General features: G+C 46.0%; 1 protein-coding gene across 1 annotated transcript in view; it reads right to left on the minus strand.

Moving 5' to 3' along the window:
• The window catches only part of COL14A1 (collagen type XIV alpha 1 chain), a 559,513-nt gene that overhangs the window by 229,470 nt on the left and 303,203 nt on the right, over positions 1 to 26,840 (minus strand). The window contains exons 13-14 of the mRNA XM_078686835.1: positions 12,721 to 12,850; positions 9,539 to 9,678 (exon numbers count right to left, since the gene is read on the minus strand). Coding sequence (XP_078542961.1) covers positions 9,539 to 9,678; positions 12,721 to 12,850 — 270 coding nt within the window. The remainder of the gene's footprint in view (positions 1 to 9,538; positions 9,679 to 12,720; positions 12,851 to 26,840) is intronic.

A 26,840-nucleotide genomic window follows, 5' to 3' on the forward strand; every position in this document is an offset into this window, starting at 1 on the left:
AACTTTCCACCAGTTTGTGTCAGTTTTGTGTCACAAACCCAGAGCAAAGTCGTAATATATCTGTGCCGAGGTGTTTTTTTTTACCGTGTAATGGCCAAGCATCACATACTCATCATCAAAGTGCATTATTTCGTTTTTTATTTTGCATGTCTTTCAAGACTTTTCTTTGACTGTAGCATAGTTTAATGAGTTTACAAAAGCAAAAACGTCATTATATGATCTTCAACACAGGTGTGAAAGGACTAGAAACATATAACCAGCAATTTAGGTGTTTCAATAACAAATAATTTCCACGTTTCTTAATCCCCATCCTTTCATCAGGGAGAAACACATTTTTGAGGTTGCTCCTCTCGTGGCCTTTCGATTCTTTCAAACTTGACTCTCTCTTTTACTGTGGACAGACTGTCTCCTCTCGCCACGATTATCCGTACAGGTGTTTATGTTTTGTCTGAAGTCACAGTTGCTATAATTTAAGTTGATGACCCCTTTATGCAGCTAGAGGTGTATTATTTATACTCATTTCACAGACACGAGACATTGAAAGAGCAGGATTCAAATGACCTTTGACTGCATCTAGTTGAGTCTTCATTTATGTTATGTTATGTTATGTTATGTTAGCTGCATTTATTTTGCGCACAGCTGCTCCAGCGAAGGAGCGTCCTGGCGCATGGAAAAGGTGAACATAACACAACGCGGAAAAAAATAGGTGAGAAGTCAACATAAGAAAATTAAAACAAGTGGGTTTTCACGGCCCTGCGAAATGCTAGAAGATCCTCTAAAAGGCGGATTTCCAAAGGAAGCGAGTTCCAGAGAGCCGCAGCTCTCACACGGAAGGAGCGGCCGCCCATCCGGCTAAGCCTGAAACGCGGGGTAACCGCAAGGGATTGCCCTAGGGATCTGAGGGAGCGAGTCGGGACATAGGGGGATATAAGGTTATTGAGGATCTCAGGTGCCGATCCTTTTAAAATTTTAAAAGCAAGGCTGAGTGCCTTAAAATGGATTCGGCTTTTCACTGGTAACCAGTGTAAGGACCTCAGAGTGTTGGACGTGGGACATGACCTCGGCAGGCCCACCACTGCTCTCGCAGCCGCGTTCTGGACGCGCTGCAGGCGGACGATCTCAGCTTGGTTAGCTCCCAGCAGGAGCGAGCTGGCATAGTCCAGCCGGGAGATGATCGTCGCTTGGATGACCAACTGTCTCGTCGGGGCATCAAAAAATTTAAGCACCGGCCTCAGTCCGCGCAGAACACCAAAGCAGCATGCTGCCACTCTCTTAGTGTGGGTGGTAAAACATAAGGTGTGGTCGAGCCATACTCCCAGGTTTCTGAGCTCCATCACCGGTACGGGGGCAGGCCCGAGCTCCTGAGGCCACCAATTGTCCCCCCAGCAGTCCGTTCCTCTTCCCACGATCATTACCTCGGTTTTTTTTGCGTTCAGCTGGAGACAGTTGTTATTCATCCAGCTGGCCACCTCTCTCAGCCCATCTCGGAACCTGGGGGCATCCAGTTCGGCATCCCCGCTGATCGTGACCGCTAGCTGTGTGTCGTCGGCATATGAGACCATAGTAAGGCCCCGCTGCCTGGCGACATCAGCCAGCGGCCGCACGTAGAGATTGAAAAGCGTGGGACTCAGCGAGGAGCCCTGGGGGACCCCCAGGTCCAACTGATGGAATTTGGACTGGAAAGGAGGGGTGGCAACGCAGAAGGAACGATCGCTGAGGAAGGAACGGAACCACTGCAGAGCGAGGCCACAAATGCCAATGTTCTCCAGGCGGTGTAGGAGGATGCGATGGGACACTGTGTCAAAGGCAGCGCTAAGATCTAATAGAATAAGCGCTGCCGTTTGACCTGCATCCAACACACTCCGCAGATGTTCCACCATTGCCAGAAGGGCAGTCTCCGTGCTGTGTCCAGCACGGAACCCATTCTGCGTAGGATCGAGAACATTGGCCAGGGCCAGATGCTCAGATAAGGCTAGGTTAACATGGGCCTCCATGACTTTGGCCGGCCAGGGAAGCAATGAGATCGGGCGATAGTTTTCCGGTTTTAAAGGATCCAAAGATGGTTTTTTCAGGATCGGGGAAACCACCGCCTGCTTCCACTTGGCAGGAACAGTGCCTGAAGTCAGGGAGAGATTGATTAATGAACACACTGCCGTGCGCCCCTGAAAAGACGGATCTCTGAAGAGAGCAGGTCTGAGTGGGTCCGCCGGGGAGCCGGACTTGACACGTGGCCAGTGGGAGTAAGAGTGGGAAGCAAATATACATGATATGGCTAAGCTGTGGTTTCAGTACAAAAAAGAATAAACTAATTTTCAAATCAAGTGAAACACTATTATGCACAGAAGGTGAGAGGGTGAGTCCATTTCACCATATGGTTCGACTTTACATATCTCATTAAAAAGTTTTGTCTTTTTTTACAAAATAAACAAGCATTTCCAGTTTAAAGAAATTCCTACACAGAGTGCAGCCACATTGGATACAGACAGCCCCAAACAATGCTGCATGGTAAATCACAGTTTCTTATCTTTTTAATACAATATCTTTCAGTGCCTTAGACTCAATTTTTTAACGTGTAGTGTTGTATTGGTCTATCCGGCAGTCTGGCACTGCCAGATGGGGACGTTTGAAATGCCAGTGTGTGGGCATTTCATTTTTTTACCCTGTCACAGACTGTCACAGACCACAAGGTCAAACACAATGGCTTGCACACTTGTCTTTCCATCTTGCCAATCTGGAAGTGCCAGGCTGCCCGAAAGGCCAGTCCAACAATGAACACCTACTTTCAGAAATAGCCAGGTCTGGAAATACGGAGTATGATGATTGTTCTTCCCCTTCAGAATCTCAGTCCTAGCAATTCTTCTCCCTAAAACACTTTGCAAACCACGTATGATACTGACAGTCCCAACTTTACCTTCTTTCAATTGGGCTGACACTTTAATTCACTCTGAACAATATGTATTTATTTAGGGCCATATGTATCAAGCCAAATTGCATTCGCAAACGCCGAAATTTGCAATTTTGCCAAATGGTATGTATTAAGCAAATCTGCGTGCAAAATAAGGAATCGCAATTTGCGATTCCTTATTTTGCGATTGCATATAAGGAATGGCAAATTTTGAGATTCCTTAAATGCAATGTAAGAAGCAAAAAAAAGAATGTAAATTGGCCTTAAGGAATCGCAAATTACCACCAACTTCAAGTTCGGGGTAATTTGCAAATTCTTTATAAAATGCACTTTTTTGCATTTTTCTAAGTGCAATGTGGCGCACATACATGCCCTTAGGGCATGTATGTGCGCCACATATGCACCCATGCTAATTTCAGGGGTGCAACAGGGTGTCCTTTGGACACCTCTGCACCCTTGAAATAATTCTCAATTTGCGATTCTCAAATTGCGAATCGCAAATTGAGAATAACTTCCCCTTCATTCTTATGGGCCTCCTGGCCCATAGAAATGAATGGGAAAGCATTCCTTAATTGCGATTCGCAATTTGCAAATTGCAATTAAGGAATACTAAGAAATCGCTAAAAAATAGCGATTTTGTACAAACATCCCTATTTGCAATTCTCCAATAGCGATTTCTAAAAAATCGCTATTTGGGAATCGCAAATCAGGTTGTTGATACATATAGCCCTTAGTCTCTTTAAACCTACTTAGTTGAAATCTCTGCTGAAATTTACGATGCTTCCTATATTTTGCAAAATAAAAGAGGTTTGATTTAGGAATACTGATTAGCTGACGTATTTCTAGACTGCTCAATGATATTTGTAGTCTTTTCTAGAAAGATGCACACCATCACTACAACGATACTACAACCGCACTCATGCAAACGCCTCCTGAAAAATACAGACTAGCATAAGGAGGCGGCTGAAAAAATCGGTGAATTAATTTGGACATGGCACACTAAGGGGCATATTCTCAAGGATTTATTGCCGAGTTATCAGCACTTTATCACAGCCAAAGTGGCATTTATCGCCTCATTCACAAGCTGGTGCTAACAGCCGATAACACCAGTTTACCTGCGATAGCAGCCACAAAAACTTCACCACAGATGAGCCCGGCAACTATCGCTAGTGAGATGCAGAGTAGGCGTTCCCCTGCAAAAAGCCGCAACAACACCACTCCACAACATTCTCAACGACCAGCCAGTTCAGCGATAAGACCACAAAACAGGTGATAAGGCATGTTAGCAGCAGAAATTTAACACCGGCTCTGACCTGGTGTAAAGTTGGATGACAATCTGCATCGGAAAAGGGAGAGCTGCCCAGTGCCACACTTGAAGAACAACAGATGCCATAGGGCTTCTAATCATGCAGCTTGGAGCCCCAACAGTGCCACAATCCCACCGCCACTACCCCCTAGTCCCGCCACCCCCCTCATGACCCACCTGCCCCCTCCCCGACCACCACAGAGGCAGTGCAGACAAAGACAGCTGACCTTCACGAAACGCACCAGCCTCACAGACTTAACACCAGAAAATGTCATTGCCCACTACAGGCTCAAAAGGACAACCATCCTCCGCATCCTGAACATCATTGTCCACAGGCTGATGGTACCAACATAGCGGACAACCAACATCGCTCCGCAGACAAAGCTGCTGGCTGTGCTGCACCTGTTGGCCTTTGGTACCTTCCAACCAACAACCGCCAGAGTCGGAGGAGTCTCACAGCCAGCCCTATCAAAGTTCCTCACACCTGTCCTGGATGCCGTCATCAGCTTGGTACCCCAGTACCTATACTTACCCCACACTGCGCAGGATCAGCTGGAGAACAAGCAAGGCTTCTACGCCATATCTGGCTTCCCGCACGTGTTGGGAGCAATTAACTGCACACATGTCCTACTTGTGCCCCCTGCCAACACGCACACAATTACCGCAACAGAAAGCACACGCATTCCATCAATTTGCAGGCAATAGTGGACCACCGGGGACTCTTCACCAATGTCGTCGCCAACTACCCAGGCAGTGTGCATGATTCCAACATCTTCCGGCAGTCCATCATCAACCAGCGCTTCCAGAATGGCACCACACACCTCAACTCCACAATCATGCAACTCACAACTCTGGAAATGCACATGTTACAGACTCACATACAACATGCCCACCTACCAGACATGACAGCACAACTTACTGCAGTAACCTGGGCTAGCCATGTACATGAGCCACCAACGGCATATCACCTTAGCAACACAATAGCAGAATGTGGGGGGAGGTGGGAACCAGGCATGTGCGGAGGAGGCAAATGACCCATGAATGCGAATGTACACAATGCCAAGTGTGGCGTGGATGTGCTGGACAGACTGCAGTAGGCAGACCACAGACATATCCATGTCGACATATACTGCTGGTGGTGGTAGTATAGTGGACAGTGGACGCAACCATGTCACCCCAGCTAGTGGGGAAGATCGCAGAAATGTAGCTTGTTACGTCCCCCCCTATAAGCCTGTGCAGAGAGGGCTGGCCCAGGGTACGCCAGGCTAGCATAGTGGTGTGAATAAAAAGCACATATCCCTGAGCGTGGTTCTCTTCCGGAATTGCCAACGTGTCTGCCAGTGTGGCGCCTCTCACCCCGCCATGAAGCTGACGCCGTGAGCGGCGATGCCTGTGCTCCTGTGCGCCTGCTGCAACCCAGGCTGCTGGTCCCCAGACCCGTCTTGCCCGCCCCTGCACAAGCAGGCCCCACTGTTCACCTGCCGATACCGGCGTGTGTCAAGGAGAGCCCACCACGTGCTGGTGCAAGCTCCAAGCCGAAGACCCGTGACCTTGGCAGCCTCCTCAGACCATCACGGCCTCTGCAAGCAAGTCCTGCGATACTCCTTTTTCGTTGACGTACTCCACCGGCATACACGGCGGCAAAGTAGGTCACACATTTGGATCTGAGGTTGGCTGAGTTTATATCACTATACTCCCTTCGATGTGGTACCACCAACTCTGTGCATAGCATTCCAACCCCACGTGTCTGTGGGCCCTTGCTGTGTTCTTCCTCAGGCCTACACTGCGGTCAAGTTGGTCACACATTTGGAATTGAGTCTTGATTTCGGCATGGCAGAGTTCATATAACAGTATGCAAGGAGAGGAGTAAAGAGGAAGACGTGGTTCAGTCCAGAGGTGATAAGGATCTCTGTTACGGAGGTGATCGAACACTACCAACAAATGCACTGGTGCCACTAACTCTGTGCATCGCAAGCCAACGACACGTGGCTGTGGGCCACTGCTGCCGCTACCACCGGCACACACTGTGGTCGAGTAGGTCACGTAATTGGAACTGAGTCTTGATCTCTTCATGGCAGAGTTCATATCATTGTACAGGCCTCATCATAGTCTGCATCCCCTTCCAACTCTGGTGCCACTGACTCTGCCACAGAAGTCATAGACACTCTCTGGTTGAACTTTGGTGGCGTCTGAGTCTATGGCCTGGGGGTTGTCTTCATCATCATGTGGCTGATACTGACATGTTGGTGAAAAGGAGACTGTAGCATTCAACTCCTCCATATTGCCTGTTTCTGCTTGCTTCTGCCCTCAGCATTATGCCCTGGATGGACACCTTCCACTGTCCCCGGTAAGACTCCACGACATTCTCCTTGGACATCAACGAGGACCCGCTCAGCTCGTGTGGCCCTCCCTCAGTGCACCGCAAGTCACCATCCCCTAGCGGTGTGCCTGTGCCGGCCGCAGTGCATCCAGGGCCACTAACTGTGCAGCTCAAGTCATGGACCCCTGCTGTGAACTTCTGATTGTCTGATCACTGTTGACGTTGTTGCCAGCACCAACCAACCACCCCCTGAGGGGTGGCTTACACTACTCAACACCCATCCAGCACAGGCGTCAGTGGACATGTAACCCTGGCAATAAAAGGTGCCGGGCGCATGTGCTTGTAGCCAGTTCCACAAATTATCTCAGTGTGTCCGTGTTGTCATTATGTATGCATTAAGGCCCGGGCCATACCATATTACAATGTGCTGTGTACAGTGGGCGCAACCTTTTCACCTCAGGCAGAGGGGTATACCCGGGAGATGTAGCTGTGTTGTACCTCCCTGTGAGCGTAAGCGGAGTGGACCGGCGTACGGCAATACAGCGTAGGGGTGTGGTAATTCAACACGTGGCTCTGGGCGTGGTAAAGTTTAGGCCTTGCCAAGGAAGTAACTAATGCGTGTGTCTCTGGTGTAGTGTCGGTGTCACCCGTCCCGCAATGGACAATGTTGCAATGTAGCATGCCCCCGAAGTGCAGGCTCGGCCGAAGGGGTAAATGAGGGAGCGCAAGCCCACTCAGGGTCTGGGATGAGTCATGCCAACTGTTGTGTGTGGCGCTGTTGCCGCAGCATAAGCCAAAGTTCTACCCTCAACCGCATGGCAAGTTCAGCCAGGAATGAACTTTACTTCTGTGTCTGCCCTGTCCATACCATAGGCCTACACACACGTGGCCGCCCACCTTCAGCGCACAAAATCACTGTGTCGTTTTCAGGCTTGTGAACATGCGCAGACAGGCAAGACAATGGTGTGCCGTAGGGTGCAAGTAATGCAACCGCGCTGCACATACTAGTGAATAGGCTTGGGGGGAGCAGCAGTGAGGCTACGTAATACACAATGAGGCCGCTCAGTTGCAACAAGCAGTACATGTCATACAGGAATCACTGAGTCACACATATCACACACCAATGAACCAGTGATCCTGCCAACACATCATGCAGAACGTACTATTGACTCATGTCTCTCTGCACTTTCACAGGTGATCAAGGATATGTACTCTGTGCTTGGATGAAGACACCCCTCTGAGTCCCGAACACACAGGCCCAGAGGCAGTACAATGCGGCCCGCAAAGCACCAGGGGCATCGTGGAAAGCACATTTGGCGTGTTGAAGTCACGTTTCAGGTGCCTGGACATCACAGGTGGGAGGCTCCTGTACAGCCCAGACATTGTGTGCAAGATGATCGTTGCATGCTGTGTGTTGCACAACATATGTGTACGCATCAATGCCCCATGGATACAAGTGCCAGATGCACCAGATGATGATGAGGTAGATGAGGCAGGTGGACCACACCCCAGTGCAGCCGCAATAGGATAGCCCGTAGGAACACCATCATTAGCAATGTCTTCACATGAGCACGTCACTTTGTGACAGATCTTAGCAATCATGGGACAGTACAAAATGACCACAGGCACAGCATGTGCAAATAAATGCATTCCAAGACACATTCCCTGAGTGCATGTCACTCATCTGTACAAGCACATCACTCAGACAAGTGTGAGTGCGACATGTAGTGCTAACAATTTTATGATTTGTTAATGGATGGTGGTTGTGTCACCTCTGTGCAGAGAGGCTGTTTAGGGTGTCACGTATTCGAAATGCCAGTTCTGTGTGTCACAGTTAGTACGGAATCCCACTCTTTGGCGTTTCACATGTGTTCCAAATCATTCAATTTTGGCTGTCATTTGTGACCTACAAGTGATAACAGGGCTCCTTTCGGGGTCAGATATGTTCCACCAGGATGCAGGGATGCACCCTGTGACTCAAGTCCCACAACATGGGCAACATGTGTATAAGTGGGAGTCACTGCCCCTACATTCATCCATGCTTTCATAATTGATTGGTCATGGACATGACACGTCTGTGTGCAGGAGGCGCTGATTGTCCAACTGCAATGTGAAGGGGAGATGGGGTTTCACAGTGTGTTCCATCTATGTTTCCAAATTGGCACAGTTCACTTGCAGACTGCATGTCAATGTACATTGTGACTGTTTGTGAGGAGATGCCTATTTGATGCGGGGCAATGGTCATTTGTTCTACGACACAGATGTGGGGTTGTGCTTGTACATTGTCATCTCACAATTTTTCAACTCTGCTTTTCTAGTTGCATTTTCCCGCATGACACGTGGGAATTGCAGACCTGTCGCTGGTTATCGCTGATCTTTTTTTTGCGATTCGCCTCATTGCTACTATTTTTGCGTTCGTGTTTCGTGTTTTTTCGGCGTTGCATTAATTTTTACACGGTCATTTGACGAGTTATCATGAGACTATCGCATGGTACCGCCGTGTTGAGAATACAACGTTGACACGCCGTTATTTTCCTGCGATAGCCTGTGATGTGAGGAGTCGTGTTAAGCTAATTTTGCAGTAATCATCACACGTTCTTGAGAATATCCCCCTATATTTTCTGATTATTGGTGCCACAAACATCCCACTTATGTTCACTCTAGTGTATCCTGAATAAAACTAGTGTTGTCTCTCCAAATAAAGCAAAAATAGCTACAAATAGGCAACATTAATCACTTTGCAATTGATAAAATTGTGAAATTATTATTATTTTTTTAACTAGGATTCAGCAAATCTCTTCACCAATTTATAAGTAAATAAATAAACTGCTGTTTTACCCAGTACTTAAGGTATAAAACAAATTCCCAGGTGTTTTAACTTGCTGGGCTATTACAAAATCGGCAACAAGTCAAACTCCTTCGTGCTGAAGAGAGGTCCTGAATTTGTCACCCATAATTTTGAGATACTGCAGATTTTTCTGAGTCATATCTAACTTCAGCTCCTTACCTCATTAGTGTCTGTACCATCAGTCTTTACATACATTATACGGTAACCATTGACTTTTTTTGAAGGTGGGTCCCAGGTGGCCACTGCGGTACTGTATCCGATGTTGGAAAACCTTAGGTTTCTGGGTGGTATTAAAGGCACTGGAAAAGGAGAAAAAGAAGGAATGCAATAAATGCTCCAATAAATACAATGGGGCCTTTTAATGAAGGGATTTTGGAGTACATAAAAACGTACTCCTGTAATCCTCTGTTACATGCTGGCACAGTCCAGCTCTCTAATTGTAATTATACAAAGGGGGTCAGAGTCCTTTCTATTTATACTGATTGTATATGAATATTCCCTAAATATTCCCATTGTATATGTAGTGCGGCCAATTCAAAACGGTATACAGGAGCACATAAAACAGTACTACAGGAGTACGTTTGTATGTACTCCAAAATGCCTTTATCAACAGGCCCCACCATTTATAAGCAAAGACACTGTAGGAATGTACCATCTTGACTTAGTAAGGCAGGTTGGAGGTCCTCACTCAAAACCTGGCTATTCTGAACCCCTTCCCCCAGAACCTTGAGACCCTCTGGGTGAGTAGTGCGCTATACAAATGATCGAACTTGAACTTGAACTCACAATAACATGGCATGGGATGATAAAGCTACAGGCTTTACTTCCCTGTGACCAGTATCAATTCAATAGCTTAGTAGTTATTTTCTCCAAAAGATGAAAGAAAAGCGATATCCAGGATGTGCTTTCCAAACTGGCCAAATTATATAGTCTATTGATGGGACTGGTTTAGAAAGGAGTGACTTGCTATTACGTCATCACCCTCAAGCATATCACAGTCTGTGCAATTTTAACAATCGACCGTTATACCTTAAAACATAAGGCAAAAGCTAGGAAATTCACCCTGGACTTTATTTTACCTCTGCCACTTCAAGTAGAAGTCTTAATAAGGGGTGAGCAGGTTTTTACTTTACATTCAATGTATAAATACACATTTGTTTTAGTAAACTGTGATGTTATACTACGTTAGGTAACTTTTATAAATCACACATACATCCCATAGGGTTTCTTATATACATAGGGAATTACGTTGTGTTAGTGGGTAAATGTCAGGCTTTTTAATCAAATAATATCTTAAAGGATTGTATATAAGAAAATAGTATCATGCACAATTCGGCCCATTTTCCAAGTAGCCTGTACTGAGAGGTGGGATTATACCGCGGTACGATATTATCTCTTTATTAAGAATTTAGTAGGGTGTAAATGTGAATAACTCAATAATGCTGCACCCATTCCCACATCTCATGCTGCTAAGCTCAGAATCTTGTGACTTTTTCCACTCACTTTTGTGTAGAGAAAAAATGTTGGGGCAATGCAAGCTTTATGCACATTTCATTTCAGATTTGGATGCTCAAGCCTGTTTTCACTTGAGATGCAATTACCAGGCAACCCCATTAAAGGCCTTAGAAGTTTCCTGAGTGCAACATGGGCTACGACAACTCAAAATCTAGCCATTCGCAGATACCTTGGCTATACCTTTGGGGGGGTTACATTGAGCGCAAAACAGGTGTTTTGTAAGGTACTTCCAGGTGCCCAAGAGTGATTTAATGGTGCAGGTTCAAGGCAGACACCATAAGGAATATTGAAGACCGCAGGTCCGGCCCGGTATAGTGTAGGGTTTGTCTGGGATGTTGGAGTCCTAGAATGCCCCCATGGAGCATAGCTGGAGAAGATCTGAGTGTGTGAGCCCTCAGAATCAAGGGATGGTCGTAGGCTGCCACAAAAGACAACATATACATCTAATTTTGAACGTGCAATGCTAGCTTCCAATGCAGCAACACTGTTAGTTTAAGTTCCTGATCTGTGTGCACAATAAGCATCATGGGAAAGGTCATCAATATCTGATAGAAGAGTTCAATAGGTCTGAGATCTATGAGTAAAAGAAACATATTCATCCTTACATTTAAACAACATCCTGCAAAGGCTGAGAGTTTGCAACTAGATAACTAAGGAACAGATCTTGACTTCACTGGTAATGGAAACAACTCAGATTTTCATAGAAATTTTTATATCCAGAGGATAATCCACTGATGGAACATCCTTCACTGCACTCTCCCTTGGGTGGAAGAAATTTCTCAGATGGATTCGCCCACGGATTTAGAATTTCCTATTGTAGGCCGAGGCTTTTCAATTGTGACCTAAATCTCAATTCAGCTCCAGGTCTCTGAACGTAAAGTGGCTGCAGAAAATGATAAGATGAGTGAGACTGTTCAGCAATCAGCCAGTGTCCTGTCCTTCACACAACCCGTGCCATGAACCCTCCTTCCTTGTGCTCTGAGGCTTCAACAAGATTTGACCTGTGCAACCCTAGATTCAAATGAAAAACAAACATCTATATTCCTAAAACCTGTGAAAGTTATCTGAATGTGCTTGCTCTTGTCCAGTGATGTGACTAATCTCAATACAATGCATTCGGTATAAATGCACTTAACTACTGAGTTGGCGGGCTCCTTTAGACCTCTTGTCAAACAGGTCAGAAGCCAAGCTCTTCCTGAATGCTTGGCTGCTTCTCCAAGGAATATTGTGGACTACAAGCGTGATTGAGATGCTACACCAGATGACCAGAAATAGGTGTCCATGTAAACTCACAGCACTGTGGTTGTATGGCATTATAACGCAGGCTTTTACCCCACATGCCATTACAACGCGGAGATTACAACGAAAGTCGTAACAACGACTTTCGCTGGAGGGCGCTGGATAGTGGAATAGTTAAATTTTCTATTCCAACTCCAGCCCATGTTGACAGTAGGGAAGGTGTTGGATAGAAAATTCAACTATTCCCTATCCAACAGCGCCCTCCAGCGAAAGTCGTTGTAACGACTTTCGTTGTAATCCCTGCGTTGTAATGGCAGTGCGGGGTAATCCCTGCGTTGTCATGGCTGTTCCCCATGCTGGTAGATCAGCATGGCGCACACTTAAGAAGCTTGTAGACACGAGAGCATCCTTCACACAAGAGGACCCCATGCACAGCCTGCTTCTTAGTAAACCACCAAGAAGTGTACCCTACTAGTCACACCTGCTGGAAAGTGCTCAGTTCCTCTAGAGTAAGGTTTGCGCTATGCAAGCACTACATACAGACGTGCCCACAGGCTAGTAAAGGCCTGCAGGTTTTTAGCACGCACATGTGGTTTCTTGGCCTGTAAGAGGGTCACTTGCTTCTTCTCCGAACATGGAGTAAACGGTGACGGTATATTCCGTGATGGGCGACAGTCCGGATAGTTCAACGTCTGTAACAAGCTCTCCAACCTTCATCTGCAACCAACAAAAGAGAAATGTCAGTAAAAATCATAAAAGGCATGCAAGCAAGAGTCAACTTCTGTTGCCAGCATGTGAAGAGCACAGACTAGGCCAAATTTCATATGTTAAATTTGACATTTCCAAATTGTTGTAGCATTCATTCAGTCGTGTTTTACCAAACATAGTTTACTGATTTGTTTTTTTCACGATCTGTAAAACTCGACTAAATGGGAGAGCTCTGTTTACACCGATGAAGTTCCATATGTTCCTGAGGCACAGCTGCTGCATTGCTAGTATTAGCATGCATTTTGAGGTTTATGATAACTGCTATCTGGAGTGCAATCAGACATGTTTTTCCTGAAAGACCTTATGTAACATGTACTGATGCTGATCCATGGACCCAATAGATTCACTAGTGTGACCAACTACTTGTTTATGATTAGCGCATGCGTATCTACCAGCCCAGTCAGGATCTCAGTGTGAGACAAAAGGAACAAACTTGACTTACATCCACCCTCATTCCAAGCTTGGAGGAGACTCCAAATTACCGGTAGCAGGAGTGACTGGGGGGCATATTTACCACCGGAGCGTCACTTTTTTTTACACTCCTTTGGCCCAGCACCATTTTTAATATTCACAAGGTGGAGCTAAGCCACTTAGTGTGGTTTAATGCCACCTTTTAAATCCGCCCCTTTCTGCAAAGGGGTCTGCAAGGGGTGTTGCTGGGGGCGTTCCACTACAACACCCATTGCTTTTTTACGCTGCCCCAGATTCACAAAGAGGTGTAAATCTGAAGCAGCATCAAAAACTAACGCCATGCAAGAGCAGGCGTTAGAATGGCGCACGAGGAGGAATGCTTTTATTTCTCCTTGTTTTTGCTTTTTCTATGTGTGCTGCATTCTGCAGCACACATAGAAAGAGAAAAACACATTAATGATTGTTTATGAGCAAGAAGATATCCCTTCATGCACAAAAAAAAATAATGAATCACAAACAGAAGTAACAAATAGCCATTATGCATTGTTTATGTGCAAGAAGGGACCCATTACTACACATAAATAATCATTCCCTGCAACGCAGGCACCCTTGCACTATGGTGCAAGGTTCCTGCGCTGGTGCTGGGCAGCTAATTTTTGCTCTAGCACTAGGGAAAACACAGGTGTGCACCATATTGTAGAGAATATGTCACATTCATGCGTTTTGAAAATGTCAGAGCGTGGTGCTGCCACATTTGGCATGGCTCTGCGTTCTGACATTTTCTAGTAAATATGTCCCTTAGATTGCTGAAAGTTGGTAAAAGCCATTGGAAGTTATTGGTGTGGGAAGCCGGATGAGGGAATACATGCGGAAAGCAGTAGGCAAACTACAACTCCTACTCTAATTTCCTTATTTCTCAGTATAAAACTGATTTTGCAGTGAAACTGCACCTGGTAATTACCGTACCACAAGGCACCGGTAATTTTATATGCAGTATTCCTGATGCAGTTTTGTTGCACAACTTGAAATGATCACTTAAGCCTGAAGTTGGAGGTGGTATGTGGCTGTAGGTGTCTTGTGCTAGGCAATGTTTCATGTGTGTAAGTGACTGCATGTGGTGGGCACCAGCACTAATTTTGGAGGATGGGACTTGTTTTCTTTCATCAGACTGTGACAAGACCAGGATAGAGGCAGGCAAGGGAGTATGTAGAAGAGAGGACAATCTAGGAAAAGGGTGAGTAAGGAAGAAAGTGGGAATGAAAAATAAACTTTGAAGGTGTTCAACAAAGAGGAGTGAGTTGAAATCAAAACTAGTCAGCCCCAGTATTCAGCATCTCCAATATCCAGCACTACTAGCGGTCCTTTGAGCTTGTGAACCTATTTACAAATTACCATGTGCCAGGCTACCATACGTTAATTTAGTGAATGTTTGCGGTTCACCCTGACAAGGATTGTTGCTGTTGCTTGAGAAGGGCTCACACCTCCTTCAACCAACAACCCAGTTTCTCACCACTACCTTGCAGTGAGATGTTGATTGCTCCCAGACATTGGACTAAGGGCTTGTGTGTGGAGAGGTGTTTTTCTCCCTTGGGCTCGATGGCCTGGGGGCTTTGTCCAGCCTCGTCCTGAGCTTCAAGGGGGGTCAACTCTATCAATGGCAGATGTAGCTAAAACCTGGGCTTGCCTCCCTTTTGTATTGCTAGTCAGCTTGGCTCTAACCCAGTGGGAAGAGGAAGCTGCCTCAGAATTGGTTTGGAGGGACCACAAGGGAGAGTTTGCTGATGGTCATAGCCACGTCTCTTGGGGGACACTGGGAACTCTGACCGGGGAAGAAAGATTTTTTCTTGTTCAAATTGGGTAGAGGGGCACTGTGGGATAGTTTGCAGCAAAACACACAGAAAGTGCTGAAAAAGTGTGTAGGGTCTCCGCTGGTAACTTTTACCCCAAAGGTTAGAGAGTGGCCAGGCGTTTCCCCATCCACAGGCTGGCACTGCGCATTAATGTGGCACCCCGATCACCCTCTTCAGAACACTACCGGACCTGTGGAAGATAGAAGAAGCTCTGCACCTGTTGTTTGGACATGTGAGGGGACCCCTTAAGAGCTTGACCTCCTCACATTTGTGCTCAGGAGGAAGAAATGGTCAGCTGGTTGACCTCCTATTAAAAAACAGGGACACAAAGTCTGAAAAAAACTCATTTTCCTGAAAGAGCCCAGCTGAATAGTTACAATTAGTCCTGCCCTGGACGTTGCTGGTGGATTCTGTTGGAAGTGGGTCCTGACCATCAAGCACTGTTACTGAGGTCCTGGAACTCTTGGCTGGTGTTAGAGTGTTCTCCTCCTGCCTATCTTGTGAAAAATTACAAGGATGTTCTACACAGAACTACAAAGATGTCAACATGATAGAAAAAGTCTTTCAAATAAAAGCAAAGAAGACAACAAGAAACAGGTAAAGATGAAGCACTATACCTCTCAGCCCAACCAGTGACATCACCATCTGACAGCCCTAGTCTAAGCGTGCTGTGCTCATCTAGATTACCCATTTTGGACTGCCTAGTTCACCGTACAGTTACTCCTGCGTGTCAAGAGGTTAGTATTTTAGAAGTCGTCTGGCACAAGAACAGGCTACTATTGGTCCTTCTTCTGTGTGCAGTTTTTGAGAGGCTACTTGGTTTAATCCAGCTCCTGCATCACTTTGCCCTTACAAGACAAGGAGCTATCTTATGGGCCTGAATAACTGTGAGTACGCTGCTTCAATTGTGGATTCTTTACAGCGTGGTTGGTTCGTCTTAAAGTGGTACGCCGCTTATACAGCGTGTGACTAACATTTTTTTGACTCTTCAAACTAGCTTCTAGGCAACATCGTGGGAGTTAGTCAACTTTACAATTAAGACAGCGCATTATTATTGAAAAGGGCAGCGTGGCACATTTTTAAATTACTTGTACGCCACTTATTGTTTCTGGTGGTCGCGTGAAGGGCTTGCTGTAGCTGCTGCTGTCACGCCATAAAATGTGCAAATTCCTGCAAGAATGTTTTGGTGCACTGATGCACCGAAAGCCACTCTGCATATACATCGTCAGAATACCGCCATATTGAGACTGGAGACTCATCACAAGTCAGGGAATTTATTGCAGTTCCCAGACTGTCTCTTCTCACGTTATGCCAACCACTTGTTTTTTCTAAACGCTTATTTGAAACTTGAAGGAGCCATGGTGTTTGTCTGTGTTGGTACATAAGATCTAGTCCGTGTGTACCTGCTCAATGCTATGAGAATTTGAAGATGACCAGGAACATCGCAAGATTCAAGGTTACAGCTGCTCTCCACAAGCAATGGAACAGTTGGGTAAAGCTGCAGTGTCTCTGGGTCAATTTTTTTTTTTAAATATTGACTGTGGGTTGGTTTGAATCAGTTACACTCTTGTGAGGCAATTTTCAAGTTTTGCTGTCTGTACCCTATGTGGGCTCCTCAGTCTTCTTTCTAGCTCAATGTTATAGAAACTTGATTTTGTTCGTTGATAGTCTATGTGGGGTGATTACTCTCATGAACTTGTTGTTCTTTGCATGGACGTCATGGCAGTGTATAATTTTACACTTTACATTGTATTTACTCTATGTCTTTACGTTGATGTTTACATATTCCTCACTACAGGGTTTGTATTAGGAGTCGTTTCTGGCCCACGTTTTCACATTTTCACTAAGGTGTCATGCTTACTATGCACAGTACATTTGTGGTCACACCTCTACATCTATTGTTGCATCCCTTACACGTGAGATTGCGTCATGGGTTTAGCTGCCCATTTATTTAGTAAGCATAGTCACCCTTACGCAAGGGATGTTCTAGTCAAGTACTACTAGGGTGAGAGGTCGCTCACCGCGATGATATACAAAGTTACTGTTTTTCTCCACTTTTATCCTTCATAGGATTGTATGGTGGGTTTTGTTGGGCTCAACATTGTACGTACATGGACTCTGGGTATACACCTTCAGGGGTTAATTATTTTCATTGACATGCATGCAATCTACATTGTATTCCCTACATAGGGATAGCAATGGGTTCTAGTCCCATTTGCTCACTATATACTTTCTTTCATTGGGCTACTTACGGTTCCCACTCTCTCTCAGGGCATCTATGCATGGGTGTTAGTCCCTTTTACATTAGTTAACCGTCCCTCTTCTTAGGGGCAGGTTACGGGTTCTGACACATATACAGTAGTTCACATTAGCTATCCTCCCTTTCATCTTGGGTAGGTCATGGGTTTCAGTCCCATGTTATCCTACAGGTGTGTTGTATGGGTTATAGTCCCATTACTACAGTGACCTCTACACTGGGGTTGTCCTCACATGGGCTACCATTTCATGGGTCTTAGTCCCATTTGCAGTAGCTCCTCACCCTTTTTCCTCGGGGTAGGGGTTGGTCATGGGTTTTAGTCCCATTCTCACATACGTTGGGTACATCTTTACCCTTACATAGGGTGTGTTTCATGGGTCCCAGTCCCATTTGCTGTCATTTTCTCAATGTTCTGCCTTCATTATTTTACACTGTGAAATTTTGCAATGCAATGTTATGTTTATATTATATTAGAACGTCAATTTTATGACAGGGAAGTATGAGTGATCTTATTGTGTTTTCTCCTCATCTTCTCTGTTTTCTTGCTTTTTCTGTTCTCCTTGTGATATATTTCCTTCTTGTCATCCCTGGATTCTTGTTTTTTTATTGTTAGTCTCTCTTTGTCCTCTGTCTTTCCCTTATCGTGCATTTTTTGTTTTTTTTTCCTCTTGAGGTTAATTTTCCTTCACCACTTTGTGTGTCAGGATGTAGTCCAGTGTTTTGTTGTGTTGTGCTATACCTTGCCTCCTCGCATGCCTGTCTAGCCAGTAGGTGTGTCTGGGGGGTAGTCATTGGTGCTTTCACGTCTATCCTCTTTCTCGTTTTCTTTCGCTGTGTCTTTCCATCCTTTTCTGTTTTTATTTATAGACGGGAGAATGGGTTATATTTATCTGTTTTTTTCATCTGTTGCTTCCTCTTTTTCTACTCCCACCTATCTTTCTGTTTCCTCCTTGTTGTTCACATCTTTGCATCGTTTATGCTGTTTCTGTATTCCTCTTTTATGGTTCTCCCTTCTCACCTCATTTATAGTTCTCCCTTCTCAGTTTACCATCTTTATTGCTTTTGTTATATAAGAAAGGGGGCTATGTAGTATCCTAGTATTCTGTCCATATAAAAGTTATGCCATTTTCACCACTTGCTCACCAAGTGGAATGTTGCAGTGATGATGCGCTTTGAAATGTTGAGAGCCTGTAAGGAGAAGTCACAGTTGAGATTGGGCTGAGCAGCATGCTGGCTGCTCCTGGTGGGGCTGATATACATATCCTGTAACTTACTACAATAAAACGTCTTGAACTAAATCTACCCGCATGGACCTCGTTAGTATGTCTAGACATGGGTCTAGACATGGGTCCCGTGCTCACCACACCACTGGATTCAAGCTAGCCTGGCTGATGAAGGGTGATGCCCTCATACCGGTCCCAGGATGCTTGTTTCCGGTCCAGGGAGGACCTGGCTTGGCAGTTCGGGCTGGACTGTTCCCACAAGGAACAGGGTCAAGACTAATTTCAATATGGCTGGGTCCAACCTGGGGTGGTGAGGTCAGCAGAAGAATTATGGATTAAACTCAGATCCTTGTGACTGGGACTGAATGTTTGCATTGTCCAGCATCAATTGTTTATTTTACCCACTGGTCTTGCAGCATTGATTGTGCCACCCACATAGTAGCCCTTCCAACATGTCTCAGGCCTGCCACTGCAGAGCCTCTGTGTGTAGTATTAAACTGTCATGTCGACCTGACAAGTACACCTACTCACCAGGACCAAAGATTTACTTTCATTACATGTAAGGCATCCCTAAGGTAGTGTGATACGGTCCCGCTTTCCTCCCCGCCGGGACTCGGCCCTCTCAAACACTTACCCCCGTCCTTTCCGCCTGGACTGAAACCCCTTGGACATTTCCCTGTGTCAGGTACGAGGCACGGAGCAGTAACCATGACAATTAGACCCCCGCCCCTCTCTATCTTGCAGGAACCAACCGGAGACCAGCGTCGACAGGAAGTACATCCCCCTGACCCCGGAAGTCCCTCCCCCGTGGCAGCGCCAGAACAAGGAAAAACCGAGAGCAGAGACCAGAACGCCGTCGGAGCATCGTGGCAGGACACTCGGACTGGAGCTGTAGAAGGAGAGCAGGCGAACGCCGACGAAGACGTGTGGACCGAAGATTGGTGGAGTCCCCAGGAGGTGGCTGAAGAGCAGCCGCAACTCACTGGAGAGTTGCGGCGGACCGTGTGAGTACCCTGTTTGTTCTTCCACAGTGCTCGCTAGGGGCTCGCTGTAAATATTCTGTATAGAACTCCCTTTAAGGCACAAATGACGTGATACTTGCACTGTAAATACTTGTAGAGCGTTTCCACTGTGTAGAAAGTCCTTCCCCTCACGACTTTATCTGACACTCTTGCTTTGTACCGTCCCTTTTCTCCGCCCGATACCTCTCTTCCTCACAGTCTTCTCTCCCTCCCACACTACCCGGGTGAGGGTGAATGATACACCTACTCCCCGAAGCCCAAACAGGACTAACGGTCCCCTTTTCTTTTCTCTTATTGCCCTCCGAGGATCCTCCCCGACTCCGGACCCGTCACCAGACGTCCGAAGACCGGAACCCGGACCCAAGACCTGAAGAGGACCCGAAGAACTCCCCTGGAACCTTTTTTTTCTTATGACTTGTTCTCTGCCTCGTGTGAAATAAAACACCAGCATAGCCCACTATATTCGGCCTCCTTGCCTGCTTTTCCAGCCTGCAGCTCACCCACAATCACAGGTAGGCCTTATGTAGCCCCATGGGCAGGGTGCAATGTATTTTAAAGGTAGGACATGTGGCTTTAAGTTTTACATGCCCTGGTAGTGAAAAACTGCTACATTCGTTTTTTACTCCAGGAAGGCCTATCACTTTCATATGTTAGCTTTGGAGCTGCATTGCAACGCTTTACAAGTGTATCTTCCAATTGGGATCAGATTGAAAATTGTAGTTTGATGTCTCTGGACTCACAATTTACAGACCTATCTTTTAATGAAGTTGTTTTTAAATTGCAGGTCTGAGAATGCTTGTTTTCAGAAAGTTGGAATTTTCTTACTTTAACCATTCTGTGCCTCTTCCTATCCCTAGAATACACGTCTGGGTCAGGGTGACAGCTGAGCTTTGTGAATTCACTCTACACAGTTACACCCAAAGGGAGCTGAGGTGTGCCCTGCATATCCTGATGGCCCCTCGGCTGATCGGTTTCCTGAGCTAGAGTTAGGGGGAGGACTTGACACTTGCTATTGAATAGGACTGAGCCTGTTCCCACACAAATAGCTTCCTATCCCAACCCCCTGTAATGGGTCTGGACCAGGGCCAGGAAGGGCAGGGTCTTGTGCACTACAAGACCTTTCTTTGAAGTCTCCCTACCTCAAAGACTAACATGAGTATAAGGGACCTCTGACACCATTACTCAGAACACTTCCGAACTGATGGCATTCTGCCAGGAAGAGCTGTTATGCTGCCAGGAGGGACTGCCACATTGCTGTTTGCTTTGCTGTGTTGGCCTGCTACCTGCTGCTTCTCTCCTGGGAGTGAGAGGACTGGACTCTGCTCTCTGCATCCTGCTGTCTACGTTTTTCTAAAGGATTGAGTTGCGCTTGCCTCCTATTTGAAATCTCAGACAAAGACTTCATCTGCAGCACCTGTGCTCCTCTGCTGAGAACCCTACTCTGCCAAGTGGTGCCAAATCCAGCTCCTGGGACCTTGGAAGTGAGTTTTCTGTGCTAAGAAGAAGAAATCAGCACATCGACTTTGAGCATGACATTGGGACTGGTGCCGCTCTTTAACACAGCACCGCTGCATACAGCAAAGCTGTGGTCCCTGCTCAACGCAACAATTGCAAACTTACAGTGCAAGCTCCAACGTGGCTGAAGCGCCTCCAAAGAAACGCCCTGTGTGAGTCAAGAGTACCACGCCACTGAAGTCCATGACACTTGACTCCGACTCCACCACAGCACCTACGGCCTTGTGGTGTGACACCACAAAGTCAACAGCTCACAGTCTGACCCTCAATGTTTCATCCAACACCACATCACGATCGGAACTGATGCCTTGCCGTAAATGCCACATTATCTCCCCTGCACCTCGCATCGTCCCTGGGCGTCAGCAGCTCAACGACTCTGCACCGTCTCCAGGAACCGACACCTGACACGCCAACAATCTACATAGCAGTAAGGACCGACACCATAACTGCCTCCGCGACACCTCACCTCCCCTGCGCCCCACATCGTCTTTAATTCCTGACGTCGTCAAGGTACTGTACTAGGGTCTGTACCAGGCTGAGCTGTTCTTCATATTTGTGTAAGTTAGTCTTCATCATGGTGAAGTCGGCTTAGAGTGATAGGACGAGCTGGGTGTCTTCGACATAGGAGATGATGTTGAAGTCGTGCAATCTGATGATGTCTGCAAGTGGTGTATTGTAGACGCTGAAGAGGGTTGGGCTGAGGGATGATCCCTAGGGAATGCAATGTATGTTGTGCTTGACTTGCGATGTGAAGGGAGAAAGTCTGACTTTCTGGGTGCATCCTGCTAGAAAGGATGCAATCTATTTGAGTGCATTGTCTGTGATGCCGTTCTGGCAAAGGCGATTGATGATGGTGGGAGACGGTGCCAAAAGCTGCAGAGAGGTCAAGCAGGATCAGGGTGGCTGAATCTCCTCTGTTGAGTAGGGTGCAGATGTCATCTGTTGCGATGATTAGAGCTGTCTTGGTGCTGTGGTTGGTTCTTAAGCCTGAATGGGAGGGGTCTAGTAGGTTTTCCGCTCCAGGTGTTCATTAGGTTGGATGTTGATGGAGAACCAGGACATTGGCAGGGTAGATGAGCAGCGAAATGGGATGGTAGTTCAGGAACTCACAGGGGTCTGTCGAGGGTTTCTTGAGGAGCGGTCAGGGAAAGTGGCCGTGGTTGAGGCATTGAGGATGGTCGTGAGTTGGCGGCTGATCTTGTCTCTTCTGAGGTTGAAGAGTCCGCTGGGGTAGGGATTGGAGGGGGCTCCTGAGTGGATGGTGTTCATCAGAATGGCTGTGTTCAGTGTGCTGAGTTGTTCCCATGCAGCGAGAGGGTGGTGGGTGGTGGAGGCGGTTGATTGGTGGCTGAGGAGGTCGGAGGGTTGGGAGGGATCTAAGTTTTTATAGATGAATGCTATCTTGTTGTGAAAGTGGTCGGACTTGTGGAAGTGGTCAGAGAGGGTGTTGCAGAGTTCCTGTGATGAGGTAATAGCGTTTTTGGTGGCAAACGGACAGGCAAACTCTCTGATGATGGTGAAAAGTTCCTTGGTTTTGTTGGCACTTGTGTTAATTCGGAGAGGCAAAGCCTCCTTATTTCGTGGATTTTATCTGTTGGTGGTAGTTGTGAGGGCTGACTTGAAACTGACTCTGTCGGTATGATTCATACTTGTGCACCATCTTCTTTCTAGTTGGTTGCATCTGCGTTTCGAAATGCAGAGTTCTGAGGTGTAACAACTGGCTGGTCTGGAGGGTCTGTGGTCATTTAGTGGGGTCGACTCGGTCGGCGACGCTGGTGATCCAGTCGTTGAAGTTCTGCACAGTCTGATCCAAGTAGGTTGTCTCTTTGGGCTGCGTGGTTCTGAGGGGTCGGTCCATTGTAGCTGAGTGAACTTGGATCATCTGCAGAAGGGGACGCTTTGTCCATTGGGGGGGTGAGGGCAGCTTCGGCGATGGTGAAGTGCGCGATGGAGTGGTCCTACAAGGTAAGTTCCGATGTGTGTCTGTATCTGATTCTGTTACTGGACGTGAAGATGGGGTCCAGCGTATGTCTTGATTTGTGCGTGGGGCAGTGACTAGCTGCTTGAGGCCTTTGCAATCCAGTTTTTTCAGGAGGTCGGTGGAGCTGGTTTGTCGTCTAGGTGGAAGTTTAGGTCTCACAGTAAGAAATAGTGTTCGGATTCGATGGCGAGCAGGGTGATTAATTCAGTGATGGCATTTCTGAAGCTGGTTCTTGGTCCTGGTGATCTGTATGCAAGGGTGCCTCTAATGGTGGTGTTAGTGAATGTTGGTTAGTGACATTATCTCCGCCATCCCGAGGGACCTCCGCAAGTCAAATTTATAGATGTCCACCAGTCTTACAGATAACTCTCTATATTGACAGGAACCATCGTCATGACAGTTCCTGTCAATGTACAAAATGTTTGACTAACGGTACCGTCATCCATGATGGCCGGGTGTCAAGCTGTTCAAAGGCTTTTTATTTTTCAAAAATAAAATCCCAAAATGGGAAGTTTTTTTCTCTACACCATGGAAAGTTTCTCACAGGGAATGGGAGTCATTTTGGGTGTTGCCTGTTCTTCACCACCAATTTTTTTTCCTGCCAGTGACAGATAGGAAATAAAAAGCATTGCACCATTTACCCCACATAGGGGGGATGGTGTAATGCCGTTCCTCCAACAGCCCCTACTCAGTTGTGCCGTCAGAAGAAGTATTCTGTTAATGAAGCCCATGGAGGCTCAGTTGACAGAATTCTTAAAGTCCACCTGTCTATAAATGAGGCATATGCACCTAGGGTTTGGCGGGCAGGGTACTCTGTGACATTTGCAACAGAGTACCCTGTCGACCCATTCTAAATTGGACCCTAAGTTTTAACCTCCTTACTAAAATGTAGTTTACCATTAGCAGTTCACCCACCAAAGCCCTCATTCCAACTACATTGGAATTCCCGATGCAGTGATTTCGGAATGTAGACAAGTTTGACAAGTTTTATTTAGGTGCTGTCGGCATAAGTTCCTTTTGCACAAAGAATCAGGGACACATAAATGCATCTATGTATGCTAGAGAAAAGTAACAGCATTAAAATGTAAAAATTGGAGTTCAAAAGTTAAGGCTGTAGAGCGCCTATGGGGCTATGTAGCGCAGTTCGATTATGGGCAGCATTTAGGTTCTGGTGTGTCACAGCAGTTGCTTTCACTGTCTTTACTTTACTGTTCTTTTATTGATCAGTCTGCATCTCTACTCTGGCAAATGCTTTGCTCTTACTGCTGAAGTCATAGCCAATAATTAGCCTGTCAGTATCGTTGTTAAATCAGACATGTCAATGGGCAGGTGACATACTGTTTGTTCCTTTGTCACCAGCTGTTTTTGCTATTGCTCTCAAATTTCATGGTACAGTGAACATTTCAAGATGAAGTAGAACGGCTCTTCTTTCTGGCCACATGCACAACTATCTGTAGGTGCCAGATTAGATTGCACAGCAATACTGTTCTTAGCAGAAGTACACCACTTCAGTCCAGGGAGCCTCCTTTTTCTGGGGGTTGTCATGCTTGTCAGATATGGCTGCGCATATTTTGAAGTGTCAAATATCCTAATTTGACACTGAAAGTGTCTAGGGTGTCAACTGTTCTTTCCAGTTCGAGCTGTTCAAATTTTATCACCAAAGCATGATCTCTTTGTATAGTCTGAATTGACAGCAGCACAGATGGGAGGAGGGCAGCCGTTAATCCACATGGATTTTTACACCTGGCTTGACAATGCAACTGTCACCTGACCTTTTAACCAATACCAATATTTTTCTACGGTTCTTTGCTTCCACACAAATACATATCTTTTCCCATGATATTTACTTGTAAGGCAATTTCAAACAAACAAGGGGGACCCGAAATAATGGCCGAGGACCAAGGGTAACAATATACCCCACACTTCCCGGTCCTTTAAAGGTACAGGCTTGTGCCTCACTATTTATGCTGTTCAAAGTATTTCTGACTTTATTTTCTCCATTGTAAAAATAAAACTCCATGTCCGGCTGGACACTGGATTGCTAGAGTAACCCATTGTTGGTTATATTCTAATTATGTTGTGTACATTATTATTTTCTTAGGACCTGTGTTCTTTGAAATAGATTTACTTGTAAGGCTTCACATTACCAAACAACATTCCTTTAAAGTCAGATCTATTGGCATTGCCAATGCTTGTTAATGAAATGCACATCAGGCTAAGCTCTAGAGTTTCAGTTGCAAGGCTATGAAGAGATGTTTGCTTTTTCCTGGTCAATGTGTATTGGATGCAGGGAGAAGGGACAAGGTGCTCCTTCCAGGCTGTGTCGAACAGTTGATTTCTGGCAGACTTCCAGCGTTTCAATCTATATTTTATCAGTAATATTTGGCATCCCTCCAACATGGATCTGTAGCAGAAGCTGACTTCTAATGCAATGATTGAAAAGCTTTTAGGAGCAGGAGCAGTAGCTTCTAAATCTTCCTTTCTCAAGGTGTGGTTTTAACCACCCAGTTGCCCAGGACCCAGCTCTGCTCGTCCCTGTAGACTATCTGACTTCCCCTCTTCCCTGGACTGTTTGTCAATAAACAGGGAGATCTGCTTCCATCTGTGCAGGCAACCCTGGAGTATAGGACTTAACAAAGCTGCTGAGACCACACCACACTCCTCCAGGAAGTGCAGCAAGTGGGTGCTGACACCTCGTTGGCAGGAACAATTTTCCACTAAATCCCTTGGCTGGTCATAGCCATCACTAGGTAGGTCCCAGGCCATTGTACACATGCCTCCTATTTTGTGATGTGAAATAATCCAGATAACCTACCCACTATAGGAAAACGCTAAGAGGAGTCACAAAGATTTTTGAAGGCGTAAATCAGAATTACACCCTCATGTATCAGATTTATGTCAGAAATGGTGTCATAATGCATGTAGATCGTTTCCGACCTAGATTGTATGCACATGCAGTCCTTAATTTGTAATTAGATAGGTGTCCGTGCTCTCGTGAGGAGGCCACTGCAGCTTGCACCAGACATTTCCACTCCATGCTGCCAATGACAGTAAAAGCATACCCACTAACCATCACACTCATGTAAATGTGGCAATTTGGACTATTCCAGGCTCCCAAAGCTATAAGAATGGCCTGGGAGACCGGAAATAGTCATTTTTAATGTATATGGAATTAATAATTAACTGTTGTTGTGGTCATCTCAGACAGCGCCACCTTGTGGCAAACTGTTACAAGAGCCTATGTTGACAAATAAATGCTGGTGCAGAGCACTGGAAACCACCGGCTCAAATTAAGCACTGGAAACTAACATTTTTGGGAGATATTCACAAACTCTGGCATGCATTTCTCACATTTATGTGAGCACCTAAATTAGACCCAAAAAAGCAGCAGTAAGTAGTGCAGCAATTGTGTGCAAGCGCTCCATTCAAACGTATATGTTGGAAGGGGTGCCTGCATGCCGTGTTTCTGTAGGAATAGAATCCCAAAATGTTCCTAACCTTGTGTGTATGTAATGTAGGTGTTGCCCACAATCTTTAAATGGTGGGCTTGGGAAAAGGTCTTTTATTCCCACTGTATGTAAGTTCATTGCACATACGGTGAGCTATGAGTACTCGACGTGACTGAAATGCATGTACCTAAAAATTATTAAACGACATACATGAATAAATGTAACTTATGA

Source organism: Lissotriton helveticus, chromosome 4_1 (genome assembly GCF_964261635.1).
Source record: "Lissotriton helveticus chromosome 4_1, aLisHel1.1, whole genome shotgun sequence".
Classification (NCBI taxonomy): Eukaryota; Metazoa; Chordata; class Amphibia; order Caudata; family Salamandridae; genus Lissotriton; species Lissotriton helveticus.